General features: G+C 44.1%; 1 protein-coding gene across 2 annotated transcripts in view; it reads right to left on the bottom strand.

The window, feature by feature from the left end:
- The window catches only part of glg1a (golgi glycoprotein 1a), a 31280-nt gene that overhangs the window by 654 nt on the left and 13374 nt on the right, over positions 1-17252 (bottom strand). The window contains exons 4-25 of one of the 2 annotated variants that reach the window (XM_041938471.1): positions 15993-16208; positions 13066-13269; positions 12528-12599; positions 12181-12367; positions 11654-11868; positions 11299-11420; positions 10658-10759; positions 10247-10400; positions 9686-9727; positions 8787-9011; positions 8578-8640; positions 7999-8112; positions 7650-7738; positions 6167-6284; positions 5264-5356; positions 4467-4604; positions 4240-4363; positions 3595-3737; positions 2270-2371; positions 1592-1699; positions 1084-1204; positions 727-833 (exon numbers count right to left, since the gene is read on the bottom strand). In XM_041938471.1, the coding sequence (XP_041794405.1) occupies positions 727-833; positions 1084-1204; positions 1592-1699; positions 2270-2371; positions 3595-3737; positions 4240-4363; positions 4467-4604; positions 5264-5356; positions 6167-6284; positions 7650-7738; positions 7999-8112; positions 8578-8640; positions 8787-9011; positions 9686-9727; positions 10247-10400; positions 10658-10759; positions 11299-11420; positions 11654-11868; positions 12181-12367; positions 12528-12599; positions 13066-13269; positions 15993-16208 (2859 nt within the window). The remainder of the gene's footprint in view (positions 1-726; positions 834-1083; positions 1205-1591; positions 1700-2269; positions 2372-3594; positions 3738-4239; positions 4364-4466; positions 4605-5263; positions 5357-6166; positions 6285-7649; positions 7739-7998; positions 8113-8577; positions 8641-8786; positions 9012-9685; positions 9728-10246; positions 10401-10657; positions 10760-11298; positions 11421-11653; positions 11869-12180; positions 12368-12527; positions 12600-13065; positions 13270-15992; positions 16209-17252) is intronic. The other variant, XM_041938472.1, reaches the window with a different exon arrangement.

Here is a 17252-nt window from a genome sequence, read left to right as displayed (position 1 = left end):
ACAAAATAAAAGCCCTTTTAAACACTGTTCAATCAACCAGTTTAGACAGACATTGTGTTCCTCATACAATCAATTTAAAAATAAGTTTTTAAAAGTTAAGTTTAAACTCAATGGCTTGGCTTCAAAGTCAAACTCCCTTTAAACTCATTCAGGTTAAAAAAAGTTTGTTGTTGCTCATTCCATCAATTTTAAAATAAAAGCAACCTTCAACCACATTTTCTACAGCTATTCAATTCATTTCAAAATAAAGGACCCTTTTAAACTGATGTTATGGAACACATTCAATTAAATAATTAAACAAACAGATTTAATGCTGCTTCACTCAAATCAAATCAAATACCAACTTACTGATACATATTTTAAGTGGATTCATGGAGCTTGCTTCATTAATAATAAATAAAACGATGTTTCATGCACACACTGAAAAACTCCTTTGAGAAGTTTAAGCTCATAAAAACAAATCTCACTCATTGACTGCACATTCTCTTTAAAAACAAATGAATGTTTAAAGCTCAGTGACTCAGTTCTGACATAGTAATATTATATTTTCATCTTTAGAGGCATCCAGGCCTCCTCAGCTGACCGGTTTCACGCAGCACAGGGATGGAGGAGACTACACTTCCTGTTCGTCTTGCTCTGTGGTGTGAGGCTCCATCATCTCCAGCTGTGTTTTCACACTGTTTGGAGGGTTTCAGCGACAGGGTGACGGAGCTGTGGTTCATGTACCTTGGCAGCGTAGCTCCACATGTCGATGCGATCCTGAAGTCTCTTCTTGCACTCTGGCTGCAGACGGACACGTTTGTCCTGCAGCGCCTCCATCAGGCACGACATCTCTGAGGAAACAACAGAACGTAAGGCGTTACCTCCTGACGCTGCAGCGTCTCAGGTCAGAAGCTCTTTCATCTGTTCTTAGTTTTCACACTGATGCTGAACTAACCTGCTTGTTAAAACTGAATAAATACACTCAGACAACATTTAAATAATGACCTGTTGTGTGTCAATAAAGAGAAGAAAAGTAGCCGAGGGCAAAATATACATTCAAACATGTAAACATCTTGCTGCAGGAAAAAGGTTTGGACTCACGGCGCCCTTTGCCAGGCGGGATGGCTGCACACTGGTGTTTGATGTCCAGAGCGCAGGCTGTGTGGAGGACGGGGTCGACGAAGATGTCCGCCTTACTCTCCTTCAGCATGTTCAACACCTCCTGCGGGAGGGCGGGGGAAGAGATGGGGCGGTGGAGGAGGACGGAAAGAAGACGACGAAGGAGGAAATATTGATGGGGGATAAATAAGAGCAGGAAGTAGTTGAGGAAGAGGAGAAAAGAGGAAGATTTCATATGTTATAAATCTGACAAAAATAGTGATATCGGTTGATTGATACTGAAAATCTAGAGATGAGATTTTCTATGTAAACTGCTCATTATTATTATTGTAATTATAGTTATTATTATTATGTTTTTGCTGTTCGTGCCAGTGAAGAAGCTGTTGTGTCTTCAAATGAAAATAAACTGATCCTGTACAGACTGTATGTCCTGATGATGTGATTTACGTTCCCCTCAGTGGTCAGTGAAGGCAGCAGAGAGTTCCTTTACCTTCTTACATCCTTCCTGTTTGATCTTCAGCAGGTTCACCTTCAGACACTCCTCCACCTGCCCCGTCTGTTCCTGAGCTGCCGCCTCCTCCGGACACAGCCTGGAAATCTGAACACACGCGCACATAATTCACTTTTTTAATAGAATTTCATCATCTTCCTGTTTGTGTGTTTTTTTTTTTATTTTGGCTTTCATGCTTTCACCAGCTTGAGCTTAAAGTTAATGTCTTTTTTTTTTTTTTTTACAAAACTTTTGTTTTCATATGTAAAAAAAATTTAAGAGATTTTAAAATTCATCCTTTAAGCCAATCACAACAGCTGGCTTCACCTGGACTACCAATCAAAACAGTGCAGCAGTTTCTTCTCCTCTGCCAGTGAATGGATTATCATCACCCCCTGCTGGCCACTCAGCCACATGACAACAAATGATTCCAGGTGAGTCCAGTTCCATAATGTAGTATATACAGTATACTTATAATATCAAGTATCAGTGCAACATTTGGGCCGTTAATCTAATTGTCAAAATATAATTCAACATTTTGGATTAATGGGAAATAATGCCGGAAGATGACAGATATCTGTCTAAACTAATTTAAGAATGTTTGAGGAAACATCTAAAAAGTAATTAAAATCACAGACATTCAGAGTGTGTGTTGAAAGAAAGCAGAAATGTGTGAACCTCTTGTGTGCAGTGGAGCTGAAGCTGAGGGTCCAGTCTGTAGTCCAGCGCTGATTCCTGCAGGATGACCCGGATCTGATCCTCACAGTCTGGAGACAAGCGCTGTCACGACAAACAGGAAGAGTTTCACAACTAAAATAATGACTTCAACCACTTCGCAGACTCAAGGGTCTCATTGATAAACCGCCGCCTCGATGACACATCGTGGATTTAATCTGATTGATTTCATATTCAGCGTATCAGTGGTATAAAAACGCATTTCTGATGAGTCTCCTCTGACAAATATACACAAAGATGAAGAGCTGCCCTCTGAAGATCTAGCTTTAAGCTCTCTATGTTTTTTCATCTTTCACCCTGAAAAGCTGAACGGTCCAACAGAAACTGGTTTCTATGACTGTGATGAACATATGAGCTTATTTAAAGGAAGAAAAAAGGAGCTTTCTGTTAGCATTCAACGACTCCTGAGCCTTTAAAAAAGATTATTTTGATGGTTGTCAGTGGAGAGTGTGACAGGAAACATGTGGAGAGAGAGCTGTTTGACTGTCTGAACACGACGAGTCAAAGAGAGATGACTGAACCGACTCGAGCCGTCATCGTTTTATAAAAGATGTTCTCTCGCGGAGTCTACAAGACTGTACCCGACCCGAACATCATTGAGAAGTAATGCTGCTGGACTTGAACCAGGTTGCAGGTTTTAAGGATGCATCTTAACCCTAAGACCAAAAGGGCAACTCCTATGAGTCTGAGGTGTAGCTGCACCATCAGCACCTTATCTAACGGTGATGTTACGTTCGTGAACGATCTGATTCTTTTCAATGGCTCCTTGGTACGAATGAAGGGAATCAAGTCGTTCTTTTTTAGCGTTGCCTAAATTTCAGACCCTGTCTCCCTTCAGAGAGCTGTAATTCCATCACTATCATGGAACAAAATTTGTTTTATCTTGGTTCAAATACCAAAACGTTCTAATGTTATTGTCCAGTACAGCAGTAGATCCTTAATTCTTTATTCAGATCCCCCTTTGATCAGCTTCCACTAAATAGTCACTGGTCTGCCTTGGGTCCACACAAAACAATAATAAAAAGACAACAATCAAATTCACATCATGTGGACAAAAAGCACCAAACAAGCCAAATAAAAAGATCAGAAAACAAGAGAAGGAGCAGATATCAGCTGATCTCAGAGTCCGGACAGGAAACCTCAGTATCTTAAAGAAACCCTCGATGGAACAGTAAAGAACAAGAATCAGAGTTTGGAAGTGAGGAGGGACCGTCTACACCAACAAGGTGTCCTGGTTGTTTACAGGGACGTCAATCAAAGTGTCTGACCTGGTCGGCGTATTTGAGTTTGAGGCAGGAGATGACCTGACCCTCCAGCTCCGTGTCGGCCGTCGCCCTGTTCAGGATGGGCTGACAGAACTTTGGGATGTCGGCTTTACAGGCCTTCCTCAGCACCGGGTTCAGCCTGTAGTCTGCAGACAGAGACACACAAACAGAGACAGAAAGAGACAGAGACAGACAGAGACAAACAGAGACAGACAGAAAGAGACATACAGAGACAGACAGAGACAAACAGAGACAAACAGAGACAGATAGACAGAGACATACAGAGACAGACAGAGACAGAGAGACAGAGACATACAGAGACAGACAGAGATATACAGAGACAGACAGAGACAGAGAGACAGAGACATACAGAGACAGAGACAGATAGACAGAGACATACAGAGACAGAGACAGACAGAGACAGAGACAGACAGAGACAGACAGAGACAGACAGGCAGAGAGAGACACACACACACAGAGTGGAGATGATCAATGTCAAATGAGACACTGGACCTGATTGTGTACTCGTGTTGTTTCTGTGTGTGTGTTCATGTGCGTGTGTGTGTGAGTGTGCGTGTGTGTGTGAGTGTGTGTACATACCTGTGTGTGTGTGTGTGTGTGAGTGTGTGTGTGTGTGTGCATGTGTACCTGTGTTCTGGGTGATCTGTCTCTTGGTGATCATCTGTTTGCATTTGGGATCCATCAGCTCACTGTTCTTGTTCTGTTTCAGACACTGAAGAACGTTCTTTCCCTCCGACTCAGTGCAGAACCGCTGAAACACACATTCACACGAAGCTGCTGTGATAAACAGGAACACACACAACACGTCAGGATTACAGCAAACTGATCATGTGACCCTCGTTTCACTGGCCTACCCTGATCATGTGCTTGCAGACTCTCATCAGCTGGTAGTCCAGTTCAGGATCGACCATCTCCACCTCCTGGAGCTTGAAGATCCGCTGGTGGCAGCGCTGTGTCAGATCACGCTTGTTCTCCTTCAGACACTCGATAACCTGCAGAGATAAACACGTGATCGTTAGTGAATCGCCTGAAGTGTCTGTGATGAAGAAGGTCTCTCTCAAACTGAAGAATCGACGAAGACCCTGGCCGTAAAATGTTTTCACACGTTTGAGTTTTCAGTTTCAGGATTTACACAAAGTCCTTCATCAGATCAAACTCAGGAAGCTTCATCAGGAATGATGGAGTCTGAGGACAGACGTGTTATTAATGAAATGAGTACAGTTGTGCACATCTGCTGCAGAAGGCAAGCGGCTAAAAGTGCTTTATCATTTCTGACGGTTCTCTTAATTCTCTTAATGTTGTAAACGCTGAGTCTGCAGAGTCTGTGTGTTATGATGTTTATCTTCAGAGCGGATGTGGTCCGTCCTGAGGGCTCAGGAGAAAACTGCCAACACTTTTGTTTCCTAAACTCATCAGGAAATGTTCCTCAGCCTTTAATCTGATGAACAGAACACCATTCACACGACGTGGCTGCACCGTGTTCACACCCGCTGCTCAAGGGAGACCGATCTGACACCACACAGACGGTTCTCAAATGTTGATGACGTTACCAGAACGCTTCAGACACACTCTGCAGTCTTTCCTAACGTGTTCACAGAGTACAGGTGTAATGACAGACAACAGGTGTGTGTCGGCGTGTGCAGCCGCTGACCTGTGCGTTGCCGAAGGCCACGTTCTGACACAGCTTGTTGATATCCTGCTTACACGACTCGTACAGCTCCGGCTCCAGGCGGATGTCCTCCGACTGCAGAGGTTCAGGGAGGAGTTAGTGGATTCGCAGAAGACATGCAGGGAAAACACAGAAACTTTTAATCCGTGCAGCCAGAAAGAAGAAACTCAGACCGTCTGAAGGAAACATCTCAGGAGAGATGAAACCATCAGAGCAAGAGCTCAGAAACTGAGATCTGCTTCCTGTTGGTCTGCTGAGGATTTAATGGCAGAGACATCCAATCTACTGAACTGCTGCTCTGATTCCTGTCAGCCCAGTTGTTCTTATACACACACATCAGTTAGTGACAGCAATAATAACACAGCTTTCTGTCTCGTGTGTTGGATCCATGAGCTTTCACTAAGTGCTCGCCAGTCGTGATCTGGGTTCATGAAATGGAAAAACAGTCCACATGTTATTGAACTGCTCCTGTTTTTCTCTGATGAAAGTTTTAGATGAATAAACACACGACTGGGAAAACATTACGTAAGCTTTAAAATTCAGGGTGTTCAGAGAGTTCAGACACTATGTGGCCAAAAGTATGTAGACAAGCTGTCTATGACTGTATGTTTTTCCTGGTTCAGTGAAGCATACAACGAGATTTTAGACAAGAATGTTCTTCTAGCTTTGTATCAACAGTTGGTGTTTGTCTCGTTTCTGTTTCATACCTCCACCCCGCTTCCACCACCCCTCCCACTGGTCTACTGTGGTTGGACTTCCTGTCTCTGGGCAGCGGCTCAGTAGCTTTTGGAGTGACAGTGAGGCTCTTTGGAAACTAACTAACCAAACGTTACACCGGACCGCTGACTGACGGACATCGACTGTGCTGTGTGTGAGCGAACGTACCATCTCCACCTCCTCCACTCGCAGCTGTTTACGACATTTGACGGACACTCGCTGCTCCTTGGCGTCCTGCAGGGTGTCGTTCCTCACGGTGGTGCTGAGGCAGATCACAACGTCCACCCTGAACGGTGGGAAGACGAGAGGTTAAGCACCTGTCTGACTTACATCTTATAACATGTCGAGATTATTTCTACGCCTGGCTGAAGATGGGGGAGTCTGTTGATCAGGTGTGGATGTGTTTTGCTTCATGCTTTAAGACAAACCTTCCATAAATTCTTATATAAAGCCCAGCATTCAAATGATGGCAGTGTCAAATAACAGCCAAGCAAATAAAGGCGGCTGCTGATGAAGGGCAGGTCAAGTAAACACACCGGGGGCTGAAATTACCTGCAGAGCCTGAACAGCTCACCTGGTTTATTTGGCATAATGTCCATTTGTACAGCACTATTTCCATCAGTGCAACAACAGTCATTCTCACCACTTTGCTACTTGCAGTTTCTACTTTAACTGAAATTATGTTTCCATTCTCTGTTTGTCCTCCAGATTGATGAAACTACCATCAACAAAGTTCAACACCTTCTGATGTCCTTTGACGTAAAAATATCTACATATAAAAGGAAAGATGCAATGCTTTTAATGTGAAAAACCTGGAGGAAGTGTTGAGTTTCTTGTTGAGGTACCGATGGATGTAGTGCTGTGGAAATACATATTAAACTGCATTTATCAAGACGGCTGGTGAACACGGAGGAAGTGTTGAGTTTGTTAACTGGGGAACATGGGAAATTAGATATAAAGATGTCTCTAATCTCAAATGACAAACAAACAAAGGCCTGGTCTCCCTGCTAATGACATAAATACTATTTGAGTATTTGCGGCCACTGGAGTAAATCATGCAGTACTTTCAGTGTCAGTCTTATCTTAAAACAATTTTTAATATTAATGTAATATTTTCCGTAAAATAGACTTAAATGACTCCAAGATACACGAGCAACAACCTCTCAAAACTCATCAGAGTTCACGGCTGGACGTGTTTTTCAAGAGGTGAGATTATTTTTCAACCTCTGGCGCACACGTCAAAGCTTTGCTCAGTATTTGCTGGACTGCTGGATGGAAACAGGCTGTTGGCAGCTAACGTTACAATTCAGTCACCAGTCCTCTGAATCATAGAGCTGAAACCCTCACCAAGAGTTCCAGGAAAGTGAACTGACCAACCATCATTTACAAAAACACCTGAAGAAATGTGAGCATGAAAGTTCATTTTCCACCTGCAGCAATTTACAAGATCATCTTCTACACTCAAAGGTCCACTTACTAGCTTTCAGCCTCAAGACTGATGAAGCTACTAAAGCAGGTCAGCGGACCCTTTGTCTGGATTGGTTAGTCATAGTAGTGATTTTTTTTGTGCAGTATTTGTATGAACTTCTGCAGATATGAAGCACAGGCTGCTGTATCGTCTCTGAAACACCAGTTAGTGTTTGTCTCTTACTTCTTCTTGATATTGGGGCACAGTTTGAGGACGTCCTCCTTGCAGGCAGTCTTGAACTTGTAGGAGAAACGGAAATCTTTGATCTGAATCTGCAGACAGACAGGTGGACAGAGCAGCTGGTTAGTGATGAGTTCAGGAGATAATATGGCTGCAGACTCATCACCGCATGCTGAAGTTGTGATGCTTATACACAGACATGTAACAAATAACTCAACAAGCTCAACTGTGAAGAGTATGAACCGATGCATTATGCACGTTTTTAATAGACATCTGTCTATTTGTGTCATTATCTGTGTTGCAGAACGAAGTATTCCTGAACGCAGAGCGTGTTGTTCATCAGTCTGCTCACCAGCTGGAAGTGCGTCACTCCCACCGCACACTTCTCATTCATCTCCTTCTGGTGTTTGTTCTGAACCAAACAGTCCATCAGGTCACCAGTGTCGATCTGATTATCAGCCACCTCCTGACAGACAGACAGACAACTCGTGTTATTAATACTGATCATTATCTTTTAAAACAAGTTCTTCAGACCACATAATTCAATATTAGCAGAGGACGATATGGATAAACTCCCTAAACCTACACTATTCAACATTCACAGTAAGATAGAAGGTGTAATATAGACCCAACAGACTCAGAGAAAATGATTACAGTCAAGATAAGACAGGAAGAAGAGGAAGCGCTCGTCAAAACATAAACTTCCTGTTTGTGCAGCCTTCGTTCTGCACTCGGTGTATTAATACTTCAGATCAGTTCATGTGAAACTCTCACTGCTTCCTTCTTGTTGTGAAACATTTTCACACTCTGGGCCTCGTTACACCAGACCGACAGATCTCTTACTTTGATGCAGCTGAGCCAAAAACCACTAACTCAGCTGACTCTGGATTTAAAGCGCTGTGGGACAGCAAGCCTCTCAGCGCACACTCACATGGCAGTGGGCCTGGATGACGGGTTCACAGGCTCTCATCAGCAGCGCCTCGATCTGAATGTCCTGAGGACACAAAAACAGATGCTCAGTGAGACCGGAGGAGGCCATTGTACGGCTGGAACGTCAGGAGTCTCTTCTTCATGTGTCGTTGGCTGCTGGGCCAGTTAGAGTTGCATCGTGGGTAGCAGCAGCGCAGGTGTGATGTTTACCTCTGACTCCAGCTCCGTCAGGTTTCCCACCACGTCTCTGCAGTCCGACACCAGATCCTCCAGGTGATCCTGCAGACATTCCAGCTCCTGTCCGGCCTCCGTCTTCTCGCTGCACCACTTCCCCAGGTCGGTCATGCACAGTCTCTGGAGCTCAGGGTCCAGCTTCACATCCAGCGCCCTCTGGTGGAGAATCCTCTGCACCTCCACCTTACAGTCCCTGGAAAGCTGCAGGAGGACAAACGCGTTGAGTTAGAGGACAGAAGAGAAACGGCTCACTTTTATTGGTCAAACAGGCCTTAAACTGATACTCCACTCCAGATTTTTAGTATCTTTGTCCTTCCTCTTAAAGTGTGTCGATTTGTAAGTGAGTTTATTTCGACAGTCACAAAGCGATTCTCAATAAAAGACAGAGGCAACGCAATTTAAGAATACATTGAATTGAATACATTGTTCCAGTGGAGCTTCAGAGCCTCCAGGAGAGCAATAATATGAAGGATCTCAGCAGAAGGAGGTGCAGCGAAACTCATCCTCACTGAACACATCGCTCTAGAAACTGTGTCGTAGCAACCTGATGTTGTAGTACAGGCCAGTGTTTGACACTAAAACAATGTATCTGGGTGGAGGATCACTTTAAGGACAGTTAACACTTACAACTCTTCTGATTTTATCAAACACTTCATTTGATGTTTTCCATATCTGGAGATTTGAAGCGATTTTTTCACATCTCAGTTCAGAAGCTCCTTCACTTCAATTACTCTGCAAAGTCAGCCCCAACATGCAAGAATTACAGATCACAATCACTTCCCCTACAAACCACCAGTCATCATGACAGGCATGTTCAGTTTTCTGTGATCATCATCATCATCATCATCATCATATCAGCAGCAGGACGTACTCACAGTCACATCAGGGTTTTCTGCATCAGACACTCCACTGGGGAGCTACGAGGACATTCTCTGGTCAGTGAGAAGTTCACACTTCCTGCACATTTACTGCAGTTTTTATTTTCTTCTACTTCCTGACAATCTACTGAAATACATCTGTATGTTTATTGTCAGTTTGGGCATTTATCTGATGCTCTTAAGCAACTTCCAGTGAGTACAAAAGTATAAAAAGCCTTTAAGCTTAGATCAGGAGTTTTAAGACCCAAATGACCAACACAGTTTCTCTCTCACTGGCGGCTGAGATACATTATCCAAATCATTGTGATTCCTGCAGTTTAGATTTCAGCCGTCACCCCAGTGAGCTGGAGGTGAATGTCCATGTGGCACTCACAGTATTTACAAAGATACATACAAGATCTGGGAGAAACTAGCTGAGACTGGCTCAGATATTTCATCAGTCTCTGTAGACAGAGACCACTGCAGGTTAACTGGGACATTAACGTTGAGTGAACTGATCCTTCTACACTTCAGAGCTCTGACCAAGCATCTGACGGTGGAGAAAAGCTGCAGACTCACCCTCCGTCCCTGCTCCACAGAGCGGTAGGCGTGGCGGTACAGGCAGGAGAAAATGGTGCCGGGCGGCATCATTTCGCTGGTCTCGTTCCAGCCGTGGGTGTGGCAGAGCCGGGCAGCGTCGCCCTGACATTTCTTATACAAGATGGGATCCAACCTGGGCAACAACACAGAGAGCGATGCAGCGGTTAACAGCATGATCTTTCACCATTTCTGACGTGAAACAGACGTCGCCTGTCAGATCTGTTCCACTGAGTTTCAAATCTGTTCGTCACATAGAATCGTAGAAGGTAGAATCGCAGTGAAACGGGTTCAGATCTTAAATCTCACAGTGTGTGTTTTTGCTTTCAGAAGTCTTGATTGTAAAGCAGTTTATACGCTTGGTGGTAATAAAGAATAAAGCTGCAGGTTTACTTCCAGTCTCTGGCGATGAAGTACTGCAGCTCCAGCAGTCTGTGTTCACAGTCCTCCACCATCTTGTCGGTGTACAGATGCTCCATCAGACAGGACAGGATCCTGCAGGATCACCAACGCAAATACACATATCAAATACTGAATGTTCGATCTTTAGATTATTGCAGATGTTTGCCACACACAGAACATTCAGTCTAACTTTTCCTGAGTCATGATCGAAAACTGATAACATTTTTCTGACTGAAATCAGTGAATTAAAAGAGTTTGAGAGAAAACACAGAGCAAAATTACAAAAGAAACAAATATAAAAACATAATTAACTTCTAACACTAAGGTATAAAGATGGGTCGTATCAGGTTGGGCTCCAAACTATGATAATTATAATTGTTTTTGTGGTTATTAGTTTACATGAGAGTAAAAGCCTGTTTTATCTTGTGTTCCTGTTATTTTGTCTACCCTCTGAATGAATGGTTTAATTCACCCTGATGCAGAGATAATTCACCAGTGAAACACGTGTAGGCAGAGAAAATGGAAAATATGAAATCTATCAGAAACACGAGACAAACAGCACTAAAACGGAGAGAGACAGTGCGTGGAATGCACCGTCAGACCATCTCATAACGCAGCATTCAAGGACTCACATGGGGTCTCCGTTGCGGATGTGTTTGCAGGCAGTCTGGATGACGGACTCACAGGCCTCGTTGAGCGCTCGGTCGATGCGATAGTCGGCTCCGGGGTCGGCTTCCTGCATCAGGTTCTGGAGCTGAGGGAGGAAAACAGGACGACGTCGATAAAAAAAATCCAGGTGGAAAACAGCTGGCGGTTTGTTAAACGATCCGTTTCCTGTTTATTTATTCCTGTGAACGACTTTTTCCACCTGTTATTCTAAAGACTCGTGTGTGATACAGAAAAATGTGATCAGAAACGATAACATCCTGTGTAATATGACAAAGCATTTCCCTTAATGTTTGCAGGGTAAGACAGAAAATATCTTACCGCCCTCTGGCAGTTGGGCTCGATGGCGCCCATGTCCCCTCGGCCGACCCTCATCAGGCAGTGCAGCGTTCTTCCCTTGCGGTGCAGACCGGAGCAGTGACCCTCGATCTCGCTCCGACAGTGCAGCACGATCTCCGGACTCAGGGAGAAATCCTCCATCAGCATCCGCCTGTAGTCCATCATCTCACCCTGACACTCGCCGCTGACCACACGACCTGACACACACACACACAAACACACGCTGAGCGGCGCAACACTCAACACACGCTGAAAGCAGCAATAAAAACAACCTCAGTGCTGCTTCTTTTTCTCTGATCTGAGCCTTCGTCCCTCCTCTTTTCTACTCGAGACTAATGAAAGAGGTTCATTGTGCAATTGAGAAGTCAATAAATTACTCGTGGACAGCGACCGTCTCTGACAGATATTCAGCTAACGGTGGCTCTGACCATCAGTTGAGGACATAAATGAGTGGACAGGATTGAGAGAGATGGCCGGCAGGAGGCTGGCTGTGAGGCGGAGCTGCTTACCTCGATGCACAGCAGACTCCAGGCACAGCAGCAGGTAGGACAGGCGAGCTTCTCGGGCTCGCGGCATGCTGGAGTCCGCGCTGCAGCGGTATTTCCTCAGGTCCGACTTGCAGGCTTTGGCCAGCGAGTAGCTCACCTTGTAGTCCTGAGCGATCAGCTTCTGTCTGGTGGTCAGAGCCTCGCGGCACTGAGGACACAAAGCCGCCGTCAGCATCACAACAAACACTCAAACTACGAGGGAGTCGATTTTCAGCTTGGCTTCTACTCTGTTCAGGTTTTAGTGTGACACCGTGACCTTCAGCATCACCACATCAGTCACTAATGGAAAGCTGTTTCTCAGCACTCACCCTCTCAGACATCGCCTCCTCAAACTTGTGATTGAAGAGACATTTGTAAACTCGTCCCTCCCCGGCCAGCGTCTGGGGAAGAAAAATAAAATAAATCAAAGACCGTCAATCAACAGCAGAAAGAGTTTCATTATTCCATCAGCCAAAAATTCACAACCATGTTACATCACGTGAAGAGACGACTGATCCTGACAGACGCTGACTGATCTCCTCTGATCCAAACATTATTCTATCACAGGAGTGTTTCCAGAGTGGATGAAATCTTATTAAGGAATGAAACACTTCCACTGCCTCAATATGAAGCTGCAACCACCTGCTGAAACATCACCTGCAAAACATCACCTGCAGAAACATCACCTGCAGAAACATCACCTGCAGAAAATGAATTTGTGTTAAGCAGAACAGAAAGGATGCAGATTCCTGGATTTAAAATAAGAAAAACAAGAAGTCACTGCTATAAAACGCTGCATTTGGGACAGTCGGCTGCTTTACGAAACCAGAACTGTAGACGACTTTTCACGGTCCAACAAATCCTCACGTTTTCACAGAAGCGCTCTCGGTCCTCGCGGCAGGCGAAGTAGAGGTAGCGATCCAGGTGGAAGTCATCCGAGGAGAGCTCGGCGACTCTCATGATGGACTTCTTACATTCCTCTTTGATGGCGTGCGCCCCCGGCTGCTCCTCGGCCTCCCGCACCAAACCTTTCTCCAGACAGGCGATGACCTCGCCCTGAGAGTGGACGTCCTGCACACAGAGCAAAGGGGGGTCGGACTTAGCCTCATTCGGCTCTGATAGGATTAGGATTCCTTTTCAGACAACAGCTGAAGGACAAAATAGAGTTCAATATAATTTTGTGTTTTAATTGTTGCTTTTTTTTTTCATTAATTCAAGTCAATCAGTTCTTCTGAACCGAACCGTGACTCCTGTGCACTGTTACACCCCTACTGTCAACACATTGAAAGGGATAGGTTGTTTTTTGAGTGGGACTGTGTGAGGTACTTGCTAGATGGATGTCAGCAGGCCCATCAGTTTGAAGAAGCAGACAGGAGTACAGCATCTACTGCAGGTATACACTGTCAGTGCATAAGTACCTCATACAAAAAACCTGAACTATTCCTTTAATCTCTTCAATGTGGCAACATGTTGCTGCAGTTTATTGGGTGGGATTTTACCTTCAGTTCCAATACAATAGCAGCTATTGCCTGACCATTAACAAATACAGCAGAAACACCTTGAAAATGTGTCTTTAAATGCAATGATGAAAGTCTTAAAGACTGTTTCCTGTTTTCCTCCCAAAGAAACTCAAATCCACTGAGAACAAACACTTTGAAATGTGGCATCCTTTCCTTTTCCAGGTAGAAGTCAAGATTTTAGTGAGACGTCCAAAACGCTGAACCCTTATTTTGGGAAAAAGAAGAAAACGGAACTTTTTCACATTTTTTTTAAACACACACTCCCAAATGTTCCCAGTTTTAAAGCAATGACAGTGTAGATTATAGAATCACTAATCCCACACAGAGTGAGGATTCCTTTCACTCCATCAGTCATCTTGTGTGAGTGTGAGAGTGTGTGTGTGTGTGTGTGTGTGTGTGTGTGTGTGTGTGTGTGTGTGAAGACGAGGCTTTGGAGCCGAGTAAACATGGTCAGTCTAATCTCCTCTCCGAGCAGCTCCGAACACAGAATGAGTCACCGTGACAAATTCCCGATAATGAAACCGACCCCGCTGCCGCTGACAAATAAATAATTTGCTCCGAGTTATAATTGTGCCGGTGTGATATCCCATAATAACAGCGTGTCTAAAAGGCTTATGAGGTTCAGCTTGGCTCAGCGGCAGGAAAACACGTTCAGAGGAGATCGATTCGCTCTGCTCGCTCACAAACTGCTGTCAAACTTCTCTTTTCTCAGTCCAGCTGAGTCACACTTGGAACAGAGTTTCTGGGGTTTTCAGACTGAAGAAGGTTCGTAAGACCCACAACAAAATCTGAGAAACCTCAGCTGCACACAGCTGTCATACGCTCAGTTCAGACTTCCTTCACCTGCAGACAACCAACATGGTCTACCAGACCCTCCGCCTGCTCTGACACACACAAATGCTGGATAGGACAGTCCTTCATTAGCTCCTGCCTCATCAGTAATCGGTCACGGGCTACATTCTGGATTTAGTTTTCCATTAGACACAAGACACAAGTCATAAAGCGCTGCAGCCCCGACTTGTTAAAACACTGATTCATGTGTAATGCAGTCAAACCTCCTGAGCTGAATCAGAGCGGTCCTGATACGTTTTGTGCTGTTCTTATCATATAATTAATAAAAGTTGAATAACTTCTTGGTCTGAGCAGGAGGGCGAGGCGGTGCGCCTCCACTCCAACGCCCTGCGGGACATTTTGTAATATCACGTCATCCAATGACAGATTCAAATGAAGTCCTGACGACTAATTCAGAGCAAAGTTGCTTCCATGTTTCTCGTGTTTAGCATGCAGTTTGCTGAGTTCATCAGTGGACAGAGTGATGAAGGTGGTCTGCATTTTCTTATTCTCAACAAAAAGACCAAATCCAACAACGCGTTAGTCCATTTCTCAATAATCCGTCTGTGGCTCTCAGCTCCAAACCCGAAGACGTAAATCTTTAAAAACGACTCAAATACAGTTTCATGTTGTAAACAGGCTCAGTTCCTAAAACAGCTGCAGACTGTAGCTTTGACAAAAGTCACTCCGGAGGAAACAGAGCCGTCATCTGGGACTATATTCAGCGGCAGATTAATCCACATTCGGTGCTGTAGTGAGCGTTTGTGTGTGTGAGTCAGAATAAACTACAGTGTGTGTGTTCATGGTAATGAAGGACCGAGCAACAGTGAGCCTCACTGATGTGTTTTTAATGGGGTTCAACTGTTCAGAAGAATGAATACAATGTTGGTTTGATCTTCTGTGGGAATTTGTGCAAATAATAACCGTCAAAACTGTATTCAAGTACCAGACGACATCTTAAAGTATCTGCATCCTGTCAGTCACATCTTCTATGATCTGTTTTAAACTACTGAGTTTCCATCTAGATCGACAGTCATACGTGTCAACACACATGTAGCGTCACTGCACTCAGCTATTTGATGCCGGGAGGAAGTGTCATTAACAGTGGTGAACCAGAAGCAGCTGATTTAAACTGAACATTTAACTTGTTCATTTCAAAAAAAAAAAAAAAAAAAAGGTTATTATTATTTATTCTTTATTTTCCAAATTAACCAAACTGACTCACGGAATATCTCCTCATTCATGAAGAATAATGGTATTAGTGGCCTGAACCTGCTGAACATAAAAACTGCCGTCTTTGTGCTGTCCTTTCTTTTAATGTGACAAGCATCAGAATCACGATTCAACAGGAACTTAAAACAATTAACAGACGAGGCGGATCAATTAACAGCACCTAATGCTAACTGATGTGAAAGTTGTATGTTTTCAGTTCTCAGGCCTCACCTTCTCTCCGGTGCTGATGCTGCCGCAGTGCAGAGTGTTGATGTCATCGCGACATTTGTCCATGAAGCCACAGATCAGCCGGTAGTCGCTGAAGACGATGCTCGTCATCTTGGTGATGTACTGGTTGCACTGGTAGTCGCTGATGTTGCCACGGTGATCCACCAGGCAGGACACCAGGTAGCCCTTCCCCAGCTCCTCCGCCGCACATTCTTTAATCTGAACGAAGAGCAGACCGAGTGTCGTGACTCAGGACAAGAGCGTTGAAATGTGCTCTAAAAACGAATTATCGGACGCTACGTGCAGATATAGCTAAGATGCTCATCCGTCACCAGAATGTCCGACTGTCAGACCAAGCTAGGATTTTAGGTGATATTTAGATTTACATTAGTCCTTATTAACACACTGCAACATTTAACTTCCTGATTTGCATACAGTTTTACTTCCTGATTTGCATTCTGTCAATCATTCATCGTAAACTTCAATGAGCTCTGTCTGGTTCCCAGTTACAGTGTTCGTCGGATAACTTATGAATAAGGAACAGCTGGTCTTAATATTTATTCATATTTTATTGTTTTTTTACTTTGTTCCCTGTCAAATCAGTGTTGTATGACAGGCTGTTGTAGAAGCTTTTGTCTTCCTCTCTCTCGGCACATTTCTTACCAACTTGTCTGTAATTCCTGTATTTTCTCTGTGCAAATATATGAACAAATGCACTAATAAACCGTCTATAATCTAAGCTATTTCAGTAAAATAACACTTTTTTTAAGCCCAATGCAAAGCTTCAGTTTGCTGCAGGAGCTAAACACACTCCAATTCATTCTTTTTTTTGGCCACTTGGGGGCAGCGTAACAAGCAGTAAACAAGCTGACATATTATCACCTTACTGAGTTGTTGTGGCGGACAGTCTGACAGAGACACAGACCAACCTTATCATCCCATTGTTGGGTTTATTTACACCCAACAAATCTAAGTTCAATATTCATGGTCCTTTTAACTCTGGTTTAGTCTCCACCAGCTCCTGAGAAAAATGCCTGGCTCTCTGAGCTGTGCACAGCTGGTGCTGTTGCTGCTGCTGCTGGTAGCAAAGCTGATAAGATCACTGAGGCTGAACCGAAACCCCAACAAGGAGCTGAAAGATGCTGCAGCGCTCTGTAGATCTGAGAGGAGCTTCATCACAACCAGGAACCACTTTCACACATTCGCCACTTCGTATGCGTCTGTTTTCTGTTGAGCCACTGCACAAAACTATTCATTGATAAA

This window comes from Chelmon rostratus, chromosome 6 (genome assembly GCF_017976325.1).
Source record: "Chelmon rostratus isolate fCheRos1 chromosome 6, fCheRos1.pri, whole genome shotgun sequence".
Classification (NCBI taxonomy): Eukaryota; Metazoa; Chordata; class Actinopteri; order Chaetodontiformes; family Chaetodontidae; genus Chelmon; species Chelmon rostratus.
This window is presented reverse-complemented; position numbering and strand designations above follow the sequence as displayed.